Genomic DNA, 19,240 nt, shown 5'->3' with positions numbered 1-19,240 from the left:
TCTTATATTACCGACAACAGTCCTTCTCAGGACTAAACTCACCCGGACGATCAAACGACACTTTTACATTATTTTTCCTTTTGCATTATTCCCTCTTGGAAAACTATTTGTTTGAAGTCGTCCTCTGGCTCATATAAATGATATGACAAAATTCCATGGATGCTACTAATTATGAAACTATGTTTCTCTCTGTCAGGATTTCTCAATGCGATCTTTAACAGACATAGACACCAGTCAGACTCACGGGACATCGGCCGATTCAAAGGAAGGTGACGACATTGTTCCCTTCCGGCTTCGGAGACGTTGGGAGGAGACGTAATACTTGTTCATACGTTTTGATCTCGTCATTTTGACTTTGCTTGATTTTGTAAGGCTAACACTTGGCACGAGAATACAAATATTCTTTCACTCTTTTTTTTTTTTTTATTTATTTATTTTAGGCCTCATCCATATATCTTTTTTAACCCGGATCATGATACCATGACTTTCCTCGGATTCCGTGTTGATCAAGAGGGAAATCTTCTAGATCCGCAGACTCGGAAAATCATTCAAGAAGGGATCATGACAAGACATCTTCGCACGGGACTTTATGTACAGAAAGTGGATTTGGAAAACAGCTTTGAGTCCTATTCAAAGTATGTATCAAGTAACGAATGCTGAATGAAATAGTTGAATCAGTTATTGAGAGTATGTCTTGCCTCCGTTCGCAACTACAAAGGTAGGGATGGGGGGCGGGAGGGGGTCGAAAGAGACTCGTTGGCTTTGTGATTAGCGTGATGGAGAAGGGGTTGAGAGGTTCCGGTTCGAACTCTATCTGAGTCTATGCATTGCTTCTCTCATTGCCTCTTTCTACCCTGGAGAACAAATGAGTATCAAAGAATTGTGCAAAAGTGGAAAAGCAGTTGCTAAGAAGCTTCCTAGAGTAGACTAGCATTCTGATGTGGGGGTGAAGCGATAATCCCAAAGGTCTCCAGTTAGGAAAACTAGCGGAAACTTCATTGCATTCGTGATGTCCGTTGAGTTTTTCAGTCCTAACGACCTTCACCTGTAAAAATTAAATTAAAATTAGGAAAATTTTATTTGTTTAAAGAAAAAATAGTTTCTTTTCGTCACATGGCTGATGTGAGACAATACACCTGGTTGTATGGTGTTTCGTCAATTTTTTGTTTGTTTACGCAAACTTTAAAATTGTGTTTCAGGTTTCAAAAAATCGAGCTCCTGTGCGCTGTCATGGGTATCAACTACGGACATGATCCTGATGACTCTTACGAGCTGACGGGGGATAATGTTAAGAAAATTCTTGCCATCTATATGAGGTTCAGATGTAACATTCCAGTCATAATCATGGGTGAGACAGGATGTGGAAAAACAAAACTTATTCGATATTTGTGCGGACTGCAAACAGAGGGAGTAAGGCAAAGAAACATGCTGTTAATGAAGGTGAAACTAAACTTCTATTCTCGATTCAGTGTAGTTATTAGGCAACTTTCGGAGATTTGTGTTGATATTACTGCCGGCATCTTGGAACACTAAAGTTAAGAGTACTGTTAGTAGCACTGTCTGTGTGAATCTGTTTCTGTGTGTGGCATTGTACTCTCTTCAGGAAAATGAAGCAATAAAATTAAGTAGTTCTCGCAGAAACCTCCTGAACGGGTAAACCAAGAATACCAAATTTTTCGGCGACATGATACAGAGACATAGAAATTTGTTCAGGGTTATCTTTTTCTAAGCTTTAGACAGTGTAGTTGAAGCGGGGGACAGAAGACGGGGTATTTAGACAGTGGGATCTGTGTTGAGGAGCAAACCTTCTTCTTACTCTCTTGCTCTGGTTGCGGTTGGTTTCATGTCTCCGCTAGCCTCATTGGTTATTCAAGCACCCGTTACTGTAATATTATTTTTCAGAGGATGTTTTACTGGTAAGCTGAGCATGGAAGAGTACAAATTAGAATTTAATGGTTTTTGTTGTCCCCTTAGTTACATATTTTACGGCAAAGAAGCGCAGTAACAGAAAGATGAGGAGAAACCCAGCAGTAACACTTTCAAAGCTTCCTTGAGAAATTTAACCGTGACCCTGAAAAGTTGCAATGTCCTTACAACATAACCTTATGTTTGTCATCGTTTTCGCTTTCTTTAGATCCATGGCGGTACCACTTACAAAGACATAGAAAGAAATGTCCTTCAAGCCGAGGCAATGGCTATTAATAACAAACATGAAGGCACAAATATCGACACCGTTTTGTTTTTTGATGAGGCAAATACCACCGAAGCTTTAGGGATGATTAAAGAGATTATGGTGGACCGGAGATGTAATGGTCGGCCCCTAAGTGACAGTTTGAAATTCATCGTGGCTTGCAATCCATATCGAAAGTAAGTCTTGTCTTTACAATGTAAAATTGGTGATTATGAAGTAAAATGTAATAAAGGGCAAACGTCGTGGGGAAAACAGTTATTAAGCAACTCAAGGGAAGGAAGCGGTTAGCAGTCTGGATGGCATTGTAATCTAAGGCCAAACACTGCTCTCCAGCCGAAAACAACAGAGGATAAACAAGGTATTCTATCAAACAGGTAGTACGAACAAGTAATGTAATTCAAGTTTGGCACTTGCTGTGTGTCTCGTGAGTGCCATTCTGAATGAAATTGAAAGCTGTTATTCCTATGCTTTGGATCTGGATCCGTAGTGATAACTTTGGATTCGCAGTTGTAACTTTGGATTCGCAGTTATGACTTTTACACCAATATCCAATATATTTAGCAGTTAGAATGTCCCTTTTAGGCCTCCATAAGCAGCTTTAGCGTGACTGACTGCACTAAGGGTTTCCGGCTTATTTACTGTCAATGCCGTGGTCGTTAATTTTCAACTAGCCACAAAATACGATCACTAAGTTACCATGACGTAAGTTAGTTGCCTATTGCATCATATAAACCAACACCAAAACCTTATTTAGAAAAATTTTTGGCAGGCACACGGACGAAATGATACAGAAACTAGAATCCGCAGGATTGGGCTATCATGTAACAGCTGAGGAAACTGCTGAACGCCTCGGTAAGAATGAGAGATTCCGTGTGAAAGATATCAAGAAAATAACCTGGTCTGATTTTTTCTTCTACGGTTACTTTTCTATCATATAGGTAAAATCCCACTGCGTCAGCTTGTTTATCGTGTCCATGCAATACCAGAGAGCATGTGTAGTCTAGTCTGGGATTTTGGACAGTTGAATCCGGAAGTAGAAGAGCTTTACACCCAACAGATTGTGAGGAGATATGTAAGTAGATGTCATTGTAGAGCGGGTAAAATCCGGCAGTGTATCCCAAAAAATTTCAAATGAAAAAACACGCTTTCCGATAAACAAAAATGACAAACAAATACCCAGTGCCCAAATCATAAAAAGGTTTATAGTTAACAAGGCCAAAATACATGTGAACTGGATTTGATTAAGCTTGATAAAAATTCGATTACTAACTCTGACTTGATAGATGAGGAGTCATACTCACGCGTATTTTGATGATTGCTTTTAGTTTCACGGGAGTAATATCCTCTGTTTCTCTTGTCTCATCGCAACTTTCGAAGAATTTCTTGAAGATCTTTAGATCAGACAGCGTTTTCTTTTTGGCGTCCCCGTTCCCTTTCCTTCGGAAAATGCATTTACATCTTCGCCGCTTACTACAGTAAATCTAGCGGTGGCCAGTACTCTAAACAACGAAAATATCAAGATCATTCAGCAAAGTTTGAAAATGTTGGAATCGTGATGTTGTTACTCAATGTGACCATTGTTGTTGCATACTATAAATACGCCACCCGGTTCCCGGATGTAGTGGTCATATTGATTCTACGAGTGCTTTAGTTCCCAGCAAAACTCTGCTGTCTATACAATTATTTACATTATCTTTATGACCCCTAAGAATGACTAGCATCTAATTTCTCCATAAAATGTCAACTCTGAATCATACACTGAGGTCACTTGATGAAAGGAAATGGCCATTAACTTAAGAAGCTCTTGATTGTTTGACGAATTCTCCGCTTTGTCAACGCCTTAGGATATATGTCTAGGGGGTAGTATGGAGAATATGCATACTAATGTTGGGATCTAGAGGATTATTTTTAGCGCTAAATAGAGTTATGTGCAATGATGATTCTTCATTCGCTCGCACGTTATTGGTCTAAACCTCAACAAGAGACCTAAGATGCTTAAGCCAAAATTATAACTGAAAACCGTAAAGGGCGGCTGGTATATCGGCTGATAATGTCCGCGGCTGAAAGATTGTCCTAAAAATGAAAAGTTACCCTTAAAGCAAAACTTTGAGGGCAAATGCCAAATTTCAAGGAAACATTTTTCAGCGGGAAAAAAACGAGAGGAAATACATAAACTACCGGTTAAAGCGCTTAATTCAGTAGAGCCCCAGCTAATTTCTATTAATAACACTTCAATTTTGTGCGAAATCATGATCTATTTCAGGTTGCTCAAGGTCGTCTACCCGGAGATGAAAACTTAGTCAGTGCCATAGCAAGTGTTTTAGCAGCTTCCCAGAGATTCATGAGAGAGAAAAAGGTGTTTTGCTAATTGAACAGTAGCAAGTTATCACCCTTGTTCAATAAAAATGAGTATTTTATTGACCTGATCTTTTAGTTTCGCTGTTATTTTTTTAGAGCCTGCTATCAAATTTCTGGTAGGTTTGTTGGTATCCTGTCTATTTTTGAGCAAAGTCTTTTTATTTAAACTCGTTTCGATAGGAAATTGGTGTAACATAATGAAATATGTAGTACAGTTGATGACATCGTATTTTAATGGATTTTCCCTAATATTCTTGAAGAAAATGGCGCTTTGTTGTAGCCTGAATACGAAAATATCCTTATCGTTTCTTACAAAATGGTTTAAAATTTCCATTTTCAGGATGAATGCAGCTTCGTTAGCTTACGTGACGTCAAAAGAGCCATGGAGGTCATGCTGTGGTTTCACGAACACTTCCAGCACTTTTCTTCTTTGATGCAAGAGAAGGAAAGTGACAATGAAGACGATGGCGAGAATGAAGACGAAACCGAATTTCATGTGCTGCAACCCAATCTGAAAGAAGAACCACCCGCTTCTGTTGACGAGCTATCCGTACTGAAAGAAGAAGAACATGCAAGTTTCAAAGTGGAAAGGCGAAAGCTTATCGATTACTCGGGCAGGTTTAATCCTCTCAAAGAAGAGGTTACCGTCAAAAGAGAAATAGACGAGGGATCAACCTGGTTCAAGTCCATTTTAAAGCGGATCCCCCATGCTGCTCCTAGAAAAGAACGGGTTATTCTTCCAGAAGAAACTCACACAGATTCAAAGCCTCCTCGATTCGATCTATCTAATACGCTCGAGCTTGAAGAATCTTATAGCGGACTGTTCCTAGAAGAAAACGTAATTCACACTTTTACTAAAGACTATTTTTAATTCTTGTGAAGACACTTTATGTTTCAATATTGTTAATTACCAAGCGCATGAACCTCCTTTTGCTATTATGTGTACTTTTAATCTCATACGAAAAACATTTTCTTTATGAACCTCACAATCGACTATTGAGTAATATTAGGGCCGCGATCAACTCAGGCGCAGGCGTCATCACGCCTTGACATTATCAGACTTCGTCACCATGCCACCTTCCGATAAATCTTTTGATTACATGTTTGTTTTTAGACTTCAGAATACAGAACTTACCATTGTATTAGTCGAGGAATTTAGGAGGTAGATGTATTTTTTTGAAAGCGAGCAAATGGAGGTCTGAATGTTAATTTCATCAATGTTCACTGCGCAAAAACTAAGTCGACGTATTTTCTGTTTTTGGAAACTAGTGATCCCATTTATCATTTGTCATTATTAGGGAGATGTCAACGACAGGATTGACCCAGTAACCTGGTCTTTAATTCTTGCACTTGGTGTTTGTTACCAAGCACGGTTAACAGAAAGGGAGGAATACCGCGAGGCAATAGCAAAATCATTCCAACCACCATGCAGGCTTCCTGGTGGAGCTGAGAGAATTGAAAGAGAAATTTCTCGGTAACGTCATTACTTTGTTGACGATAGACATACATGTGTATATGTTGTTTGGAAGGGATGCTGTTTAAACTTCCTTTCAAAGATCTTTCAACTCCAGCTATGTTCTTTTTTTCTCTGAGATTCTTTCTCCTTTTACTGAAATGGTTATTTGGCTCTACAGCTACGAAAAAAGACATTTTTTGCCAGCTTGCTAGAAAGCAGGAATTTTTTCCTTTATATTGTTTCACCATTCAAGGAGACAAATTTAAAGTAAAGTGTAAGTCAATGGTAATCATTTATGTGAGTCAGTTATTTGTGATGAAGATGATGGTAAATACTGGTATCTACGTTTCCTTATGAAGATGTCAAGAAACTTTGATGGGGGAGTTAGAACTTGGACCCAACATTGCTCGCAACGAAGCCCTTAGTGAAAATGTGTTTATGATGGTGGTGTGCATTGAGCTCAGGATCCCATTATTTGTGGTTGGAAAACCGGGCAGCTCAAAATCCCTGGCTAAGACCGTCGTCGCTGATAACATGCAGGGAGCAAGATCCAGATCTGACCTTTTCAAAATGTTTAAGCAGGTAAGACCGAAGCACAAAGTGCTAATAAGACGATAACGATAATAACAGTATACTATTGATAATAGTAATGATAATTGAAAAAAAAACCTTTAACTCTTTTGGAATTGTTTCTGTCCCTTGTGGGTTGTAACTGTGTTAATTCAGTACTATGGTATATTTCTTTGAACGACTTGTGCGAGAATATTTGTATCTGAGAGCTATTTATCATTTACTCAAAGGAAAGAGTTTAAACACATGCGAACCACGGATAACATTTTGAGATGCTATTTCGTAGCGTATAAGGTTTCTGACCGTTTTCTTTTCTCTTCAAATAAATTTTTCACAAGTTAGGTTTTACAGTACGTTGTAGGAACCAAGGAATTTAATCAAGTGCTTCCATTTTTTATCATAGATTCAGTTGGTTTCGTACCAGTGTAGCCCTCAGTCCACCCCTGAGGGGATACTTGCAACATTTAAACAGTGCAGTGAACTTCAGGAAAGTAAGAACGAGCAGAAAACTTCGGACACATTTGCCTCTGTGGTAGTGCTAGATGAGGTCGGATTGGCAGAGGACTCACCAAAAATGCCCTTGAAAACTCTACATCCCCTGCTGGATGATGACCAAAACGATGAGTATGTGATTCAGTCTGGAAAGAGTTTTACAAGAGTTGCTTTCATTGGTTTGTCCAACTGGGCGCTGGACCCAGCCAAGATGAACCGTGGGATAATGCTTTGCCGTAATGAACCTGATGGTGACGAACTGGAGGCGACTGCCAGGTAATGTTGTAAAGATTCCATGAAATTTTTGATTTACGTTTAAATTATCTATTTGATATCAAGAATGTCTAGAATATCCCTTACATGCAAAAATTGCATGAGGTAGGCTAGCGCAGTGATGTAATGAGGTGCTCATTCAACAAGTCAAAGGAAACTTTTCTTCGTGAACTACTTCATGATAAAGCAAACGAACGGGGGTATTATGGTATGACGGAACGCCAGAGAAACTATAAATTGACTACAAAAAAATCAATAATTTGCTCCAACGATAGGCTAACGCTCGGAATGGCAGCTTTTCTAACCGACCCAAGGTGACTTGTATTTGATAATTAATAAATTGTTTTCATGATGAAGAAGCACATGGAAACAGTGTAGCAAAGACGTTTTTAGGCGTGAGCAATGACCGCGAATTGAATGCAACTGGAAGTTCGAAGCGGACGATAAATTTGTCGCAAGCACCAAGGAAAGCGATAGTACATCCTTTTTCCCTTCGATCTCCGAAATTTCTTTTTGTAAGAAATTTGTTTTCGAGCCGAGCTAAATCAGGCTCTCTCTTAGATGTTGATAAAGAACAAGTACGCTTAAAACGACTCATATAGGGAAGGCGCATCATTTTTCAAGGTGATTTGTAGATGACCATACTGAGGATAGGAAATCTCTCTTTCAGTCCATTACCCATTTTGTTTTCAACTTATTCTGTAATCAACATGCAAGCCTACTAAATCATATTAATTTTCGAGTGAGGCCTAAGGTTTACGTATCGATTAAGTTTCGTAGATTGTCAGGAAAGCAAACTGGATATAAAACATTGTTATCAAAATGTCTGATATAAGACCGATATAAGATTGATTTAAACCATATATTGATTATTGCAGGGGTATTTGTGGAAGTAATGAGGACATACTGACACATATAGATCACCTTATATCCCCGTTGGTCCGTGGCTACAAAGACCTTTACGCCAAACAGAAAAAATTGAAGAAACTGATAGAGGGAAAGAAAGATGAATTTTTTGGACTGCGAGATTTCTACAGGTTTGATTGTGTTGACCTGCTCTGATTATGTTTTGAATTAATTTTCCGAAGAATTTCAACTAATGTCATTGGTTTTGTTTTAATTCAGTCTCATTAAGATGATCGTCTGCATCGCAAAAGAGCAGCAACGCCGACCAAACTGGGAAGAGCTCGAACAGACCATTAAGAGAAACTTCAGTGGCCTACTGGAGGAGGATTTTAACCCTGTGAGAATTCTTATGGATCATATTGGTTTTCCAGAGGAATATTTTCAGGTTAAAACACTTTTTTCTTTATTGTCTTGAATAAGAACTTCATGGTTGAAAACTGGTTTTTCGTCTCTTATCTGACACCAAAGTTCTATTTGTTAGAAATGTCTCAAAAAAAAAAATACTAATTTCCGGAGGACTTGCATTAAAAATTACCAAGCTGTGAACTTTCATGTTTATCATAGATGTTTATGCCGTCGGTTTACACGGCGAAATTAGGTTACAGTGGATAAGCGAAATGTCGATTTAAATCAAATACATACTGATTTATGCCCCTTGATTTCTCAGGTCACATACGTAAGATGAATTTTTAGTAAGGCTTAAACCATTTTCATTTAAATAACAGCTCAAGAGTACCTCCAATGGTAATTCTTTGGGGCATTCTTCGGTGGTAATCGAGCTAATATTAGATCTGTTTTAGAGGATATTCCAAGGATACTTCTTATGAGCCTTCGACGATCACACCGTTTAAAAACCGCAATTTACTCCATATTCGTAACCACCAAGATGATAATTGTTTCTACTTGTTACATTGTTTAAGTTATTTTGTATTTTCTAACAATTTAATTCTGTAAACCTCCCATAACTTACAGGATGAAGAGCGTACAGAAGTTGACTCTCTAGATCTTATAAGGGCAAGCCTGAATCGGGAAAGCGTAATGGGGTAAATCTGATACCGCTTTGTTTACAATTCTTTGGTAGAAAATACGAGATCTTTAGATATGTATTTTCTGGAGTTTTGTCTAATGTGATCATGTGACCTGTTCTAATTAAGAGGTACACCTCCCGTTTAATATACTCAATTGATATCAACGACATGGATAAATCATTTCCTAGCCAGTACAAGCATGTTAGATTACTATTTTAAAATTATTTGACATACTGCCGTACATGGCCCGTCAGTGCAAATTCCACTGTTCTGTCTAGACCAAATAATTACATGAAATTAAAAGGTGATATCCCTTCTAATTTGCTCAAAAAGGTTTGCTATGTCTTTGTTTAATAGAGATGGACGGTACCTGCTCATCATGACTGAGAACTTTGCAGCTTTGCCAAGAATAAAACAGCTTTTGTTGGAACAAGACGAGGAAGAACCATACGTTATATTCGGTAGTGGTTTCCCTAAAGACCAGCTATTCACACAGGTTAAAATTCTGCGCTAAATGTCACTTTTACTCTCTCAGCCTGTGCATCTGTTTATTATCTGTGCCATTGCCTGTATCACCTGATCACTGCTTGTATATTTCTCTGTCTGATGTCTGTCTCTTTCTGTCTGCTTGTCTATCTGCCTGCTTGTTTAACTGTGTATCTTTCTGTCTCTTTAATGTTTCGGTTGCTTTAGCCATTTTCTTTTCTGTCGCGTTCACTCACTGATAACTGAAATGTATTGATTGACACAATCATTAGCTCAGTGCCATAACCAAAGATTGTATAACCGTAACTTCTGCAGGTTTGCCGAAACATCAACCGTGTTAAGATGTGTATGGAGACAGGCAGAACAGTAATTTTGCTCAATCTTGAAAACCTGTATGAAAGCCTCTACGACGCCTTGAATCAGGTCAGTCAAAATTGTACAATACAATGTATGACGTAACTTCTCTATAATTTGCCATGCGAATGTACCTCAGCCGCTGGTGCACCACATAGTGATACCTACACTTTTTCGTTGCCGCTAGCTTTCTTTTAAATTTGTTTTCAAACTGTTTTTTTAGTATTACGTCTCGTTTGGAGGAGAGAAGTATGTCGATCTTGGGCTAGGGAATAACCGAGTCAAATGCCGCGTTCACCGAAATTTCAGGTAATTATGTCTTGGATCTGTAATCATGACTAGTATTACGAAGAGATAAATATTATAGTCTATTTCAGATTAGCAAGCTATCATGCACTTTTGAGATTAAAGCTCCAAACTTAGAATTGAACCCATTACTTCGTGAATGTTTTGCTAAATAGGGTTACATTACTTATTCAATCTAAAGGAAAGGCGTTCTGCCAAGAATCTTTTAATTTGATTTCCGTCAAACTTCATCAAATTCGAAACAAAATACCAGCTGTATGTGAGGGTTGAAGTAAAGTGAAAGAAATCCTTTTGTGGACAGGTGTTAAGAACGTTATGTGGTACAACAGCTTGTACACATTCACAAAGGTACTGCTTATTTCAAACGAAGAACTGTTGCAATCATTCTTTTCAACAGGCTTATTGTCATTGCCGAAAAGGACGTGGTTTACAACAAGTTTCCCATCCCTCTGATCAACCGCTTGGAGAAACACTTCCTTGTTATGTCATCTGGCCTCAATAAGCCTCAGCAGGAACTGACTAGGGAATTGGAAGATTGGGTTGAGGATTTTGCGTCTATATTGCATCATACCCACGAGAAACAGAGGTTGTTTCAAAATAAGATTACTTTGACCCAGTTTGCATCTCTCTTCTTTTCTTCTGTTTGGTTTTGTTTGTCGTTGTTACTTTTAAAGCTATCTAAATCTTCTCATTTTCCTAAAATATTACAAGAGGAAAGTGATATTCACCTTATTCTTTACAGGTGTTGTTACTCATGCCTAAATACATAATTTGAATTTATACTGATGCAGTTTGTAGTATTTGGATTGATTGGACCATGTCTTCGTGGCAGGTTTTGATTGAATATTCATTCCCATTAATCGGATATATATTGCGGTTCTATGTTTCCTACTCTGTAGATGACAAAGTTTGCCGCATTTAACATCTAACTCTTTTCCTTATTAAGAACATTCAGTAAAGGAGATGCTTTTATTGGTTACCACGGGGACACTGTCCCGGCCGTGGTTTTGCAAGTTTGTGCTGAGCTTCACCACGACGGGACCTCCCTTACAGATCAAGATAGGGAGTCTTGGATGGAAGAAGTAAGTTTTACTACGAGAGAAAGGAAATGCTACACACGATTGCCCATGAGGTTTAGCCAACGGCATGAACAATCTCAGTAAAGAAAGCATGGTGTGCATCTCTTCTGGGTCTCTTATTGGGGTACTTACCCCTCATACAGAAATACCATCCGTCCAGCTGAAATGGTTCGTTAGCCTTCAGGACATTTTGTAAGCACGAACCATCAGTTTGGGATAAGAGTGCTGTTTTCTGTTCACTAAATCTTCGTATATAACCTCATCTTTTTCTTTCTTCTGAAAAGCCTGGAAGGTTTGTGTCCATGATTGATATCCCAGCTGTTGTTTACTTTGCTGCTGTTTTCTGCTTAAACTCACAATGACTTTTTCAGATTCTAAGGACCCAGTTGTTCAATGGGCGGATTACGCTATCTAACGGATAAGTGTCTACAAAACGTACTGCGCTATCCACTGGATATAGATTTATCCAGTACATAGCGCTACTCACCCTTTGAACAACCGGGGCCAGGATGAAGGTGGGAATGCCGCTTTTGTATGTATTCAAAGTTTTATTTTCCTACAGGTGCTTAGCATATGTAAGGAGCGTTTGCTACAGTGTGCGACTCCCGACTCTGTTACTCGTCTCCGTTTCTCACGTCTGAGCCCAAACGCAGACGAATTATGGACGACGTACTTCCGTAAGCAAGAACACTCGAGCCTGGCCAACTTTTTAGAAAAAGAGGTCGGGCCTGCTAACTTTGGTGCTGATGGAATGTCTAAAGCATCATTTCGTGCCCAAGTAAGAAAATTAGATTCTCTACATTTCGTTAGCTGAACTTTGATCGTTCGATTAATCTGTTAAAATTGTCATATGTTTTCGGCCCTTGGAATTTTCTTTGGTAGGGGTAGGCTTCGCAAATGCCAGCGACATTTTTCTGCCAAATTTTCTCAGCAATCTTCGCAAGAGTGTCTCACCACTGAGAAACTTCAAAAAAGGCTCAATTTCTCCAAATTTAGTTTGTATTACTTTTGCTCAATTCTGTAGTAATCAGTAAAATCTATCTTGAGTAATATGAATAAATGGAATAGAATGAACTTCTTTCTACTCGTTATTTTTTTCCAGATTTCTACACACTCTCGTCTTCTGACAGACGGAGACATTCCTGCAATTGCCAATGCTGTTGACGTGCATCCAAGTTCAGTAAAGTGTGTCTTACTGCAGGAGTTCCAAACTGAACAGCAATTCTGCAACAGTATAGGGTAACAACTAGATTTGTGTATCTTTTCAGTGGAGTTTAGACATGTAGCTTCAAAAAGGAACAACGTTAGTGGTAGAAATTTTCCCAATAAAGCAACGACAACAATACCATTATATTATAACATTACTCCCCTGCTCTGAAACAAAATCAATGCAAATGCCCTGGATGAAAGAGGATAAACCTGCGATACTCAAAATTGAAATGTGGTTGATCAGATAAGTGATTATTATAAAAGGACTGCATTAATTAGGTTATTAACAGAAACCCATCTGGGAAATATCGTGTCAAGCGCCAGGTTACTAAGCCAATAAAAAAGCGTAGTCAAGCGAAACGAATGCAACCCAAATAATTTTTCACACTCATTTGAAAAACGCTCTAAAACTGAGAAAACTTAATTTTTTTCAATGTAAAAAAAAGCACTTTGGTGGTTATTGCACGTTAGATTATTCTTAAAACACCACCACGAGATATCTCCATACTTTTTAAACGAGGCAAAGTCTTTCGAAGACGTCAGCTCATTTAACAATTCGAGTGTTCATTGTATATTACACAGGAGAGACTTCTGGGCCAAGCTCGGAGGAAGGAAGAGCCTGTTGATAGTTCAATGCGATTCCACTGACCAAAACGTGAATTTGGTAGCATGCTCTCGTCATTTGCTGATAGAAGAGTTTCGGGAAATGGAGAAAGAATTGAGGGAAATGGACAAAGATTCGGAGGAGGATTTTACAAGTTGCAGTCACGTCCTAATGATTGTGCAGCTGCCTAGAGTAGCAGGGGGCTATAGAGAGTTCGTTGGTGTGCAAGGTGAAGAATGGTTGTCTGTCCACATCGACGAGTTATGCCCTCCAAGTGAGGAAATACCACCGATTGAAGCACTTCTGGACCGTTCAATTAGTGAAATTTTCGAGGGTGCCCTTAACGATACAGAGAAGACAGAAAATCACCTGACTATCCGCCAAGTTCTATCAAGTTGCGTGCAGATGGCGGCCAGCAAGATCGAGGATGATGAATCGACGCTTAAAAGAGCAACCAGAAGGATTGAATTGCTGCTTTACCTACTTTCGTGTGGAACGAGCACTGGTAAGATCCTCGAAATATTCTTCATAGATCTACTGTTACCCCCCACCCCCCCCGAGAAAAAATTGTTTTGGTGAAATTTAATTGTTGATTGCGTGTTCAATCATAGCTTGATAATCAAAATAAACCTAGTATTTCCTTTTTTAGGGAATAAGGATGACAACCGTTTTGAGGTGGTGGTCGCAAAACGACTATGTGAACTACTAAAAGTAAGAGACCAGCGAGCACCAAAAGAGGGAAAGGAGTGGCTCGAGGACGAGGCTAAATCGTGCACTGTGAAGGAAACTGGAACATTCAAAAAAGCACTATGGCGCCGTTTCCAGTCTGTTGTGGCTCCTATTCTGGCTGAAGTCATCGCATATATCGATCGAGACGAAAACCTTGAACTCGCTGCCAGTGAACACCCTTGGGTATCACGTCTCTGGTTGAACATGTTTGAAAACGACTCCTTCACTGATCTCAATTATGGAATGTTTATGTTTCGAGAGGAAGATGTGGAGAGAGTCCGGAGTAAAGTTCCAGTTTTAAAATCAGGTTATCGATCGCATGTCTTTCCATGCAAGTTTCCATTTTCTTGGCTCCTCAAAAGGCACATAGATGAGATGTATCGAGAGGCCAGAAGTATTGCAGGTGAGATTTACTAAGTTGAGGCTTAACTCTTTTTCTTGACGCTGGAATGATTATAGATCTATCTCAGTTTCGTTTTAAGCGTTTTTCTGTCTTTAACAACCCCTTTGGTCACGGCTTATCTCTTGTTACCGTAAATGCCATGTTAAGCCCCCTTCTTTCTGAAGACGGCATACCCGTATGAAGCTCCTAGTGTTTGATAAGCTCCTGCACTCTAACAAGCCATCCTCCTATCCCCTGTTCATGAAAAAGAAACTTCATTAAAAGTTTTGCTAAGAAAGTTCTCTGTAAATGATTAGCGTTTGTAAATTTATGCAAGGAAGCATTCAACATTAAAAATATACCTGTATTCGAAAACTACATTTAGTTTTTGGGATTACCAAATCTGTCCTTATTTGGTAGAAAATTCTCACGAAACCCTCATTGAATGCTTGCGGAGGTTGTTGGACGCTTCAAGCGTGAGGCAGATTGTTTCCGAGGCCATCTCAGAAGGCGGCGAAGACTCAGTGGCTTGTTATTTGCATGACTTTACTCAGATGGTGTACAAACCTCAAGATGACGCCGAGACTGAGGTAAAAGTGTAAGAGGACTTCTATTTGTAATCACTTTACAGAACAGTTTGTTATCCGCAAAACTATATATATATATATGTCTGTCGTGGATGACTGTACGTACATGCTTATGGGGCTCACTGTGGAGGACACAAGACTGTTAAGTTTCAATCACAACATCGTTTCTCTTCATTTTTTAACTCGTGAATTGCGCGCATGCGCAAGAGCAAGTTGTAGATATGATGTGGAGAATGGCACTCGCTCGCTCGCTCGCTCGATTGGTCGATTCCTGTGACTTTTTTCGATTTTTGAGTGTATTTGATAGTTCTTGGCAAGTAATAAACAAACGAAATAGCGACCTTTGTTGCTAAGAATAGTAGTGGGGTGAAAAATAAGCCAATGATAATCTTAAAAGGCTCACGAGGTTCACCCTGAAATAAGAGAACAACCTTCGTTTTTCATAAAAGTGTAATTTACAATCCGTGAACTTGAAAACAATGCGAGGATTCATTAAAGATATCACTTACTCCGAAGCGCTCGGAGTTTACTGGTGTTCAAAAGCTTTTTCTGTTATGGCGTGAGATTGGGGACAAAATAGATCATTGCATTGCGTATGGTGTGTTTTTTCTGTGTGAAGCAACAAAAGGTACCAGCGACTGACGAAATTACAGGTTAACACGAAAATCAAATAACACATAAACAAATAATTTTGGCTACCGATTTTCAGTGAATTTTTAAAGAACAATTTTCTTTTAAGTTTCAAGACAATTTGAAGATTCAAAAGAAATATTACGTACTAAAATGAGAAAGTCATGCACCACAAAATTGATAAATATGCCTGAAATGAAATTCTATCTTGTTCTTTATTATACGTTGCCTAACGCATGACCAAAATCTACCCAGGCGGAAATCCAAAATGACGGTGGCAGTCTGGGCTTAGTTATATCACTCAAAACTCGTTCCTGTTTGTCTCATTTGATAAAGAGGGAATCGTTAATGTTTTCGTTAAGACAGTATTGCTTTTATTTTCCAATATTTACAAACATATGTTTCAAACACAGGACATCATCCACCCTTGTCAAATGTAATTGTATGATCATTCAGTTGTAATGCCTTCTTATTCCAACGTTACTTTGTTTCTTTGCTACATTAGCGAACTCTGAATTACTGATCGTACTCTAAAAATGACAGTCAACCATAAAATTTCCTAAACCAGATAACATTAAACATAATCCAAAAAATCATGTAAGTCATCTGTCAATTCACGAGTTTGCTCACAGAGCACTTTGATTACTGATCGGGGTAGTACCGATATGCCTTACTGTTCTTGCTTTTCTTGGGGGAATTTTGTTGGGTGCGATCCTTTGTTTTGATCCATAAATTAATTAATTTTAAAAATTAATTATAGTCGATTTTATGTCCATGTCTAAAGAATTTGGCGAGCTGTAAGATCCTTTGCCCTCTCTAGATTGTTCAAAGAGCGATTACAGCCGCTGCAAAAGAGTTTCATATCCCGAAACTTTCACCAGATGATAGGTTTGCGATGGATTTTGCACTGGTTCATGTGGCACATTCTCGTATTCAGCAGCGACTCAACTGCTTATCCCAGTTTCTTCGAGCCAAGCCTGACCTTGCAGAGAACCTTGCAAACAGTTTTTCATGGGATGAAAACGAAATGGTATGCATCGGTTTGTTTAAAAGTTATCATAGCTATTGAACCTGTGGATTTTTCAGGTACGCTATAGCATGTTTTTGCATTTGTCTGTGACGTTTGACCTTCTACGTAAGGCTAGTCAGTTGATTACGTGAAGGGAAAAGCGATCGAAAACTCTTTAATGATAACAAAATAATTTGTTCATAAGGCGCTTAGCTCATAGGTGGAGGATTGTATTAGCCTTCCTTCGTACCCAGTAGGAAGGCTAATCGCAGTGAGTCGCGCAAGTGTGCATGTAAATAAACATTTCTTTCTCAGACTGTTGACGCTATTGCTCTACAAATGTGCTTGGAGCGTATGGAACCCCATGCAGAGGAACTAAAGACCACCTCACAAAGACAGGCCTGGTGTGACTCAGTTTTGTCTGTGAAAATCCCAGTGGAAGAAATGATCGGCAAGAGGGCAACCGAAGACAAGACACGCTTTGGAGAAAAGACTGAGTCCATGCTGAGACAGTGCAGGTACTTTGTAGAATTTAATTTTTTCATGTCATTCTTGTGCTTTCGAGTTAGCCATTTTACCCTGCTGCTACTCCGCTTTAATTTCAGATCCATGTGGCAACGCCTTAGTGCCGTCAGACTACTTATCGAGCACGTGTATCCATCCCAAGATTCAACAGATTCTAGAGATTTGCGGAGCATTTTGAAACTCTGGAAGGTAACTGACACATTCCAACTAGGTTTTTTAACAGTAATTAATTTGCAGACTTTAAGAGATTACTAAAAGCCAGTTGAAAACCTTTTTGGAGATGACTATTTCGCAGGCAAACGGAACGCAAAACGATATATTAAGATAAACAGTACTTAACAATTTCATAAAATTAATGTGTATTTAACTTTTCAGTGATTTTTTGATTAATAAGTGACTCACAGACTTGATCGATTTTAGGCCCTTGGTGAAGAAACAGATTTTACAAAGGCAGATTCCCTCAACACTATCGAGCGTTTTTTATTAAACTGCACCGAGGATTCACTTCCGGTACTTCAAGAGTAAGTAGCAACTGAAGTTGCATTAATTCCAAGTTTACTCTCCAAGCAACAGCTGCTATCAATACTGCTATGTTCAGTGTAAAGTTTATAGCGGAACGCTAAGGATAAGGCAAGAGAGTTCATCATAGTGAAAATGGAAAATCGTTATTACAGCATGTAAATTGTGTGACCAGTGTGGTTAGCCCAGTTTTGCTATTTCATCTTATACTTTCTTACATTCTCATGCAGTTTTAATACTAATGTTTCTACTAGAAATGAAGACCCTGAAATACAGGCCAAATTTATCCACCGTTGCAACACATTCTTCATGGAGATTGTGTCACTGTTTTGCTTTGGAGATGGCGTGCGTAAGTTGGATCCAGACGTATTTGAAATGCTCATGAGATATGTAACAGGAGAACATTCTGCTGGTGCAACGAGAGAATTTTCAACCTTTCCTGAATTTGGAGGAGACAGCATTCCGGTGGTTAGATCCTTCCTCTTGCAACAGCTTATCAATTCAAGGTGCGTCTCTCTAAATAAATTTTGAATATCAACTTTATTCAATCAAACTTTTGAAGATACCATGATAAGGTCGACTGTGGTGACGAAGGTCACGGAGCTAATGCTTTCCATGGCCTCAGTGAGTGGTCTATGACTGTAACTTATCTTTTTACGCTTAATCGTGCATTTTCTCTTTCTCACAGCTACTTTCATAGTCTTTTAAATGTAGAAAGGCATCGTTCTCTCTCACATGTAAAGCATTCCTCAACTTTTGCATTCATATCCAGTCATCTTCATCGCTAGAACTATTTTTCCTTAGAATGTTTCTCGTATTAACTCAGTGCATAAGAAACAATTTCATATCAGTTACTTTTGTCATCGTGTGGTAATATCTTAATAGTGATGAAGAAGCCAAGAAACACCTACATCGCTTCCTCTTTGAGGCTCAAGGCCTTTCTTCAGAGGTGCTTCATATCCTGAATGTTTGTCTACTTGCTGTGCAGTGTATGGAGGTACATAAGGATTTATATTTATTTGAAGCAAAGCTAATTTCATGGTAGAGAATAGTGCTTCATGAAAAGTATTTATTTAACATAAAAGAAAACTACCAAAAAATGTTACTACATGGGAAAGGACATTTAAACTAATTTTTCCTTTGACGCCTAAGATATTGTAGTGAGTAATGGATGAACACAAGAGAGGCGAAAAGGCTAGTTTTCACTAGGGACGGGGTCGGAGAAGGAATGTAAGTCGGTGTCGTAGAAGCGCTTTCGATCTACAGAGAATCGAAAATCGGAGTCGTAAGCCAAGTCAGAAACTCGACATAATTGGTTTCATTTTCTTCCAATTCCACCTATGACTTCGACGCTTATGTCTCCATGATTACTAAATTGTCGGATTCGCAAGGAGACGAGTCGATTCAGGTGTAGCCACAACGGCAACAACACGAGGACGAAAACAGTTTTAATTGTGAGGTACTACAAAATTATCTCATCGATAGTTTAAAGACCTTTTCTCCCACCTTCTTGTTTCTTCTATGATATCTATTAGCGGAGAGTCGAG

The 19,240-nt window shown here is 38.9% G+C and overlaps 1 protein-coding gene across 1 annotated transcript in view; it reads left to right on the top strand.

Moving 5' to 3' along the window:
* The window catches only part of LOC131782645 (E3 ubiquitin-protein ligase rnf213-alpha-like), a 53,108-nt gene that overhangs the window by 21,948 nt on the left and 11,920 nt on the right, over window positions 1-19,240 (top strand). Inside the window, exons 31-60 of the mRNA XM_066165821.1 lie at window positions 197-315; window positions 441-635; window positions 1,200-1,440; window positions 2,135-2,367; window positions 2,961-3,043; window positions 3,130-3,263; window positions 4,455-4,547; window positions 4,890-5,387; window positions 5,848-6,023; window positions 6,365-6,587; window positions 6,979-7,343; window positions 8,219-8,377; window positions 8,466-8,631; window positions 9,219-9,289; window positions 9,632-9,770; window positions 10,076-10,183; window positions 10,338-10,423; window positions 10,818-11,006; window positions 11,367-11,502; window positions 12,062-12,277; window positions 12,602-12,738; window positions 13,291-13,817; window positions 13,962-14,444; window positions 14,844-15,013; window positions 16,461-16,670; window positions 16,965-17,167; window positions 17,255-17,363; window positions 17,595-17,695; window positions 17,948-18,199; window positions 18,579-18,690. Coding sequence (XP_066021918.1) covers window positions 197-315; window positions 441-635; window positions 1,200-1,440; window positions 2,135-2,367; window positions 2,961-3,043; window positions 3,130-3,263; window positions 4,455-4,547; window positions 4,890-5,387; window positions 5,848-6,023; window positions 6,365-6,587; window positions 6,979-7,343; window positions 8,219-8,377; window positions 8,466-8,631; window positions 9,219-9,289; window positions 9,632-9,770; window positions 10,076-10,183; window positions 10,338-10,423; window positions 10,818-11,006; window positions 11,367-11,502; window positions 12,062-12,277; window positions 12,602-12,738; window positions 13,291-13,817; window positions 13,962-14,444; window positions 14,844-15,013; window positions 16,461-16,670; window positions 16,965-17,167; window positions 17,255-17,363; window positions 17,595-17,695; window positions 17,948-18,199; window positions 18,579-18,690 — 5,934 coding nt within the window. The remainder of the gene's footprint in view (window positions 1-196; window positions 316-440; window positions 636-1,199; window positions 1,441-2,134; window positions 2,368-2,960; window positions 3,044-3,129; window positions 3,264-4,454; window positions 4,548-4,889; window positions 5,388-5,847; window positions 6,024-6,364; window positions 6,588-6,978; window positions 7,344-8,218; window positions 8,378-8,465; window positions 8,632-9,218; window positions 9,290-9,631; window positions 9,771-10,075; window positions 10,184-10,337; window positions 10,424-10,817; window positions 11,007-11,366; window positions 11,503-12,061; window positions 12,278-12,601; window positions 12,739-13,290; window positions 13,818-13,961; window positions 14,445-14,843; window positions 15,014-16,460; window positions 16,671-16,964; window positions 17,168-17,254; window positions 17,364-17,594; window positions 17,696-17,947; window positions 18,200-18,578; window positions 18,691-19,240) is intronic.

This window comes from Pocillopora verrucosa, chromosome 4 (genome assembly GCF_036669915.1).
Source record: "Pocillopora verrucosa isolate sample1 chromosome 4, ASM3666991v2, whole genome shotgun sequence".
In the NCBI taxonomy this organism is placed as follows: Eukaryota; Metazoa; Cnidaria; class Anthozoa; order Scleractinia; family Pocilloporidae; genus Pocillopora; species Pocillopora verrucosa.
Note: the sequence above shows the minus strand (reverse complement) of the source record. Positions and strands in the feature narration are given on the sequence as shown.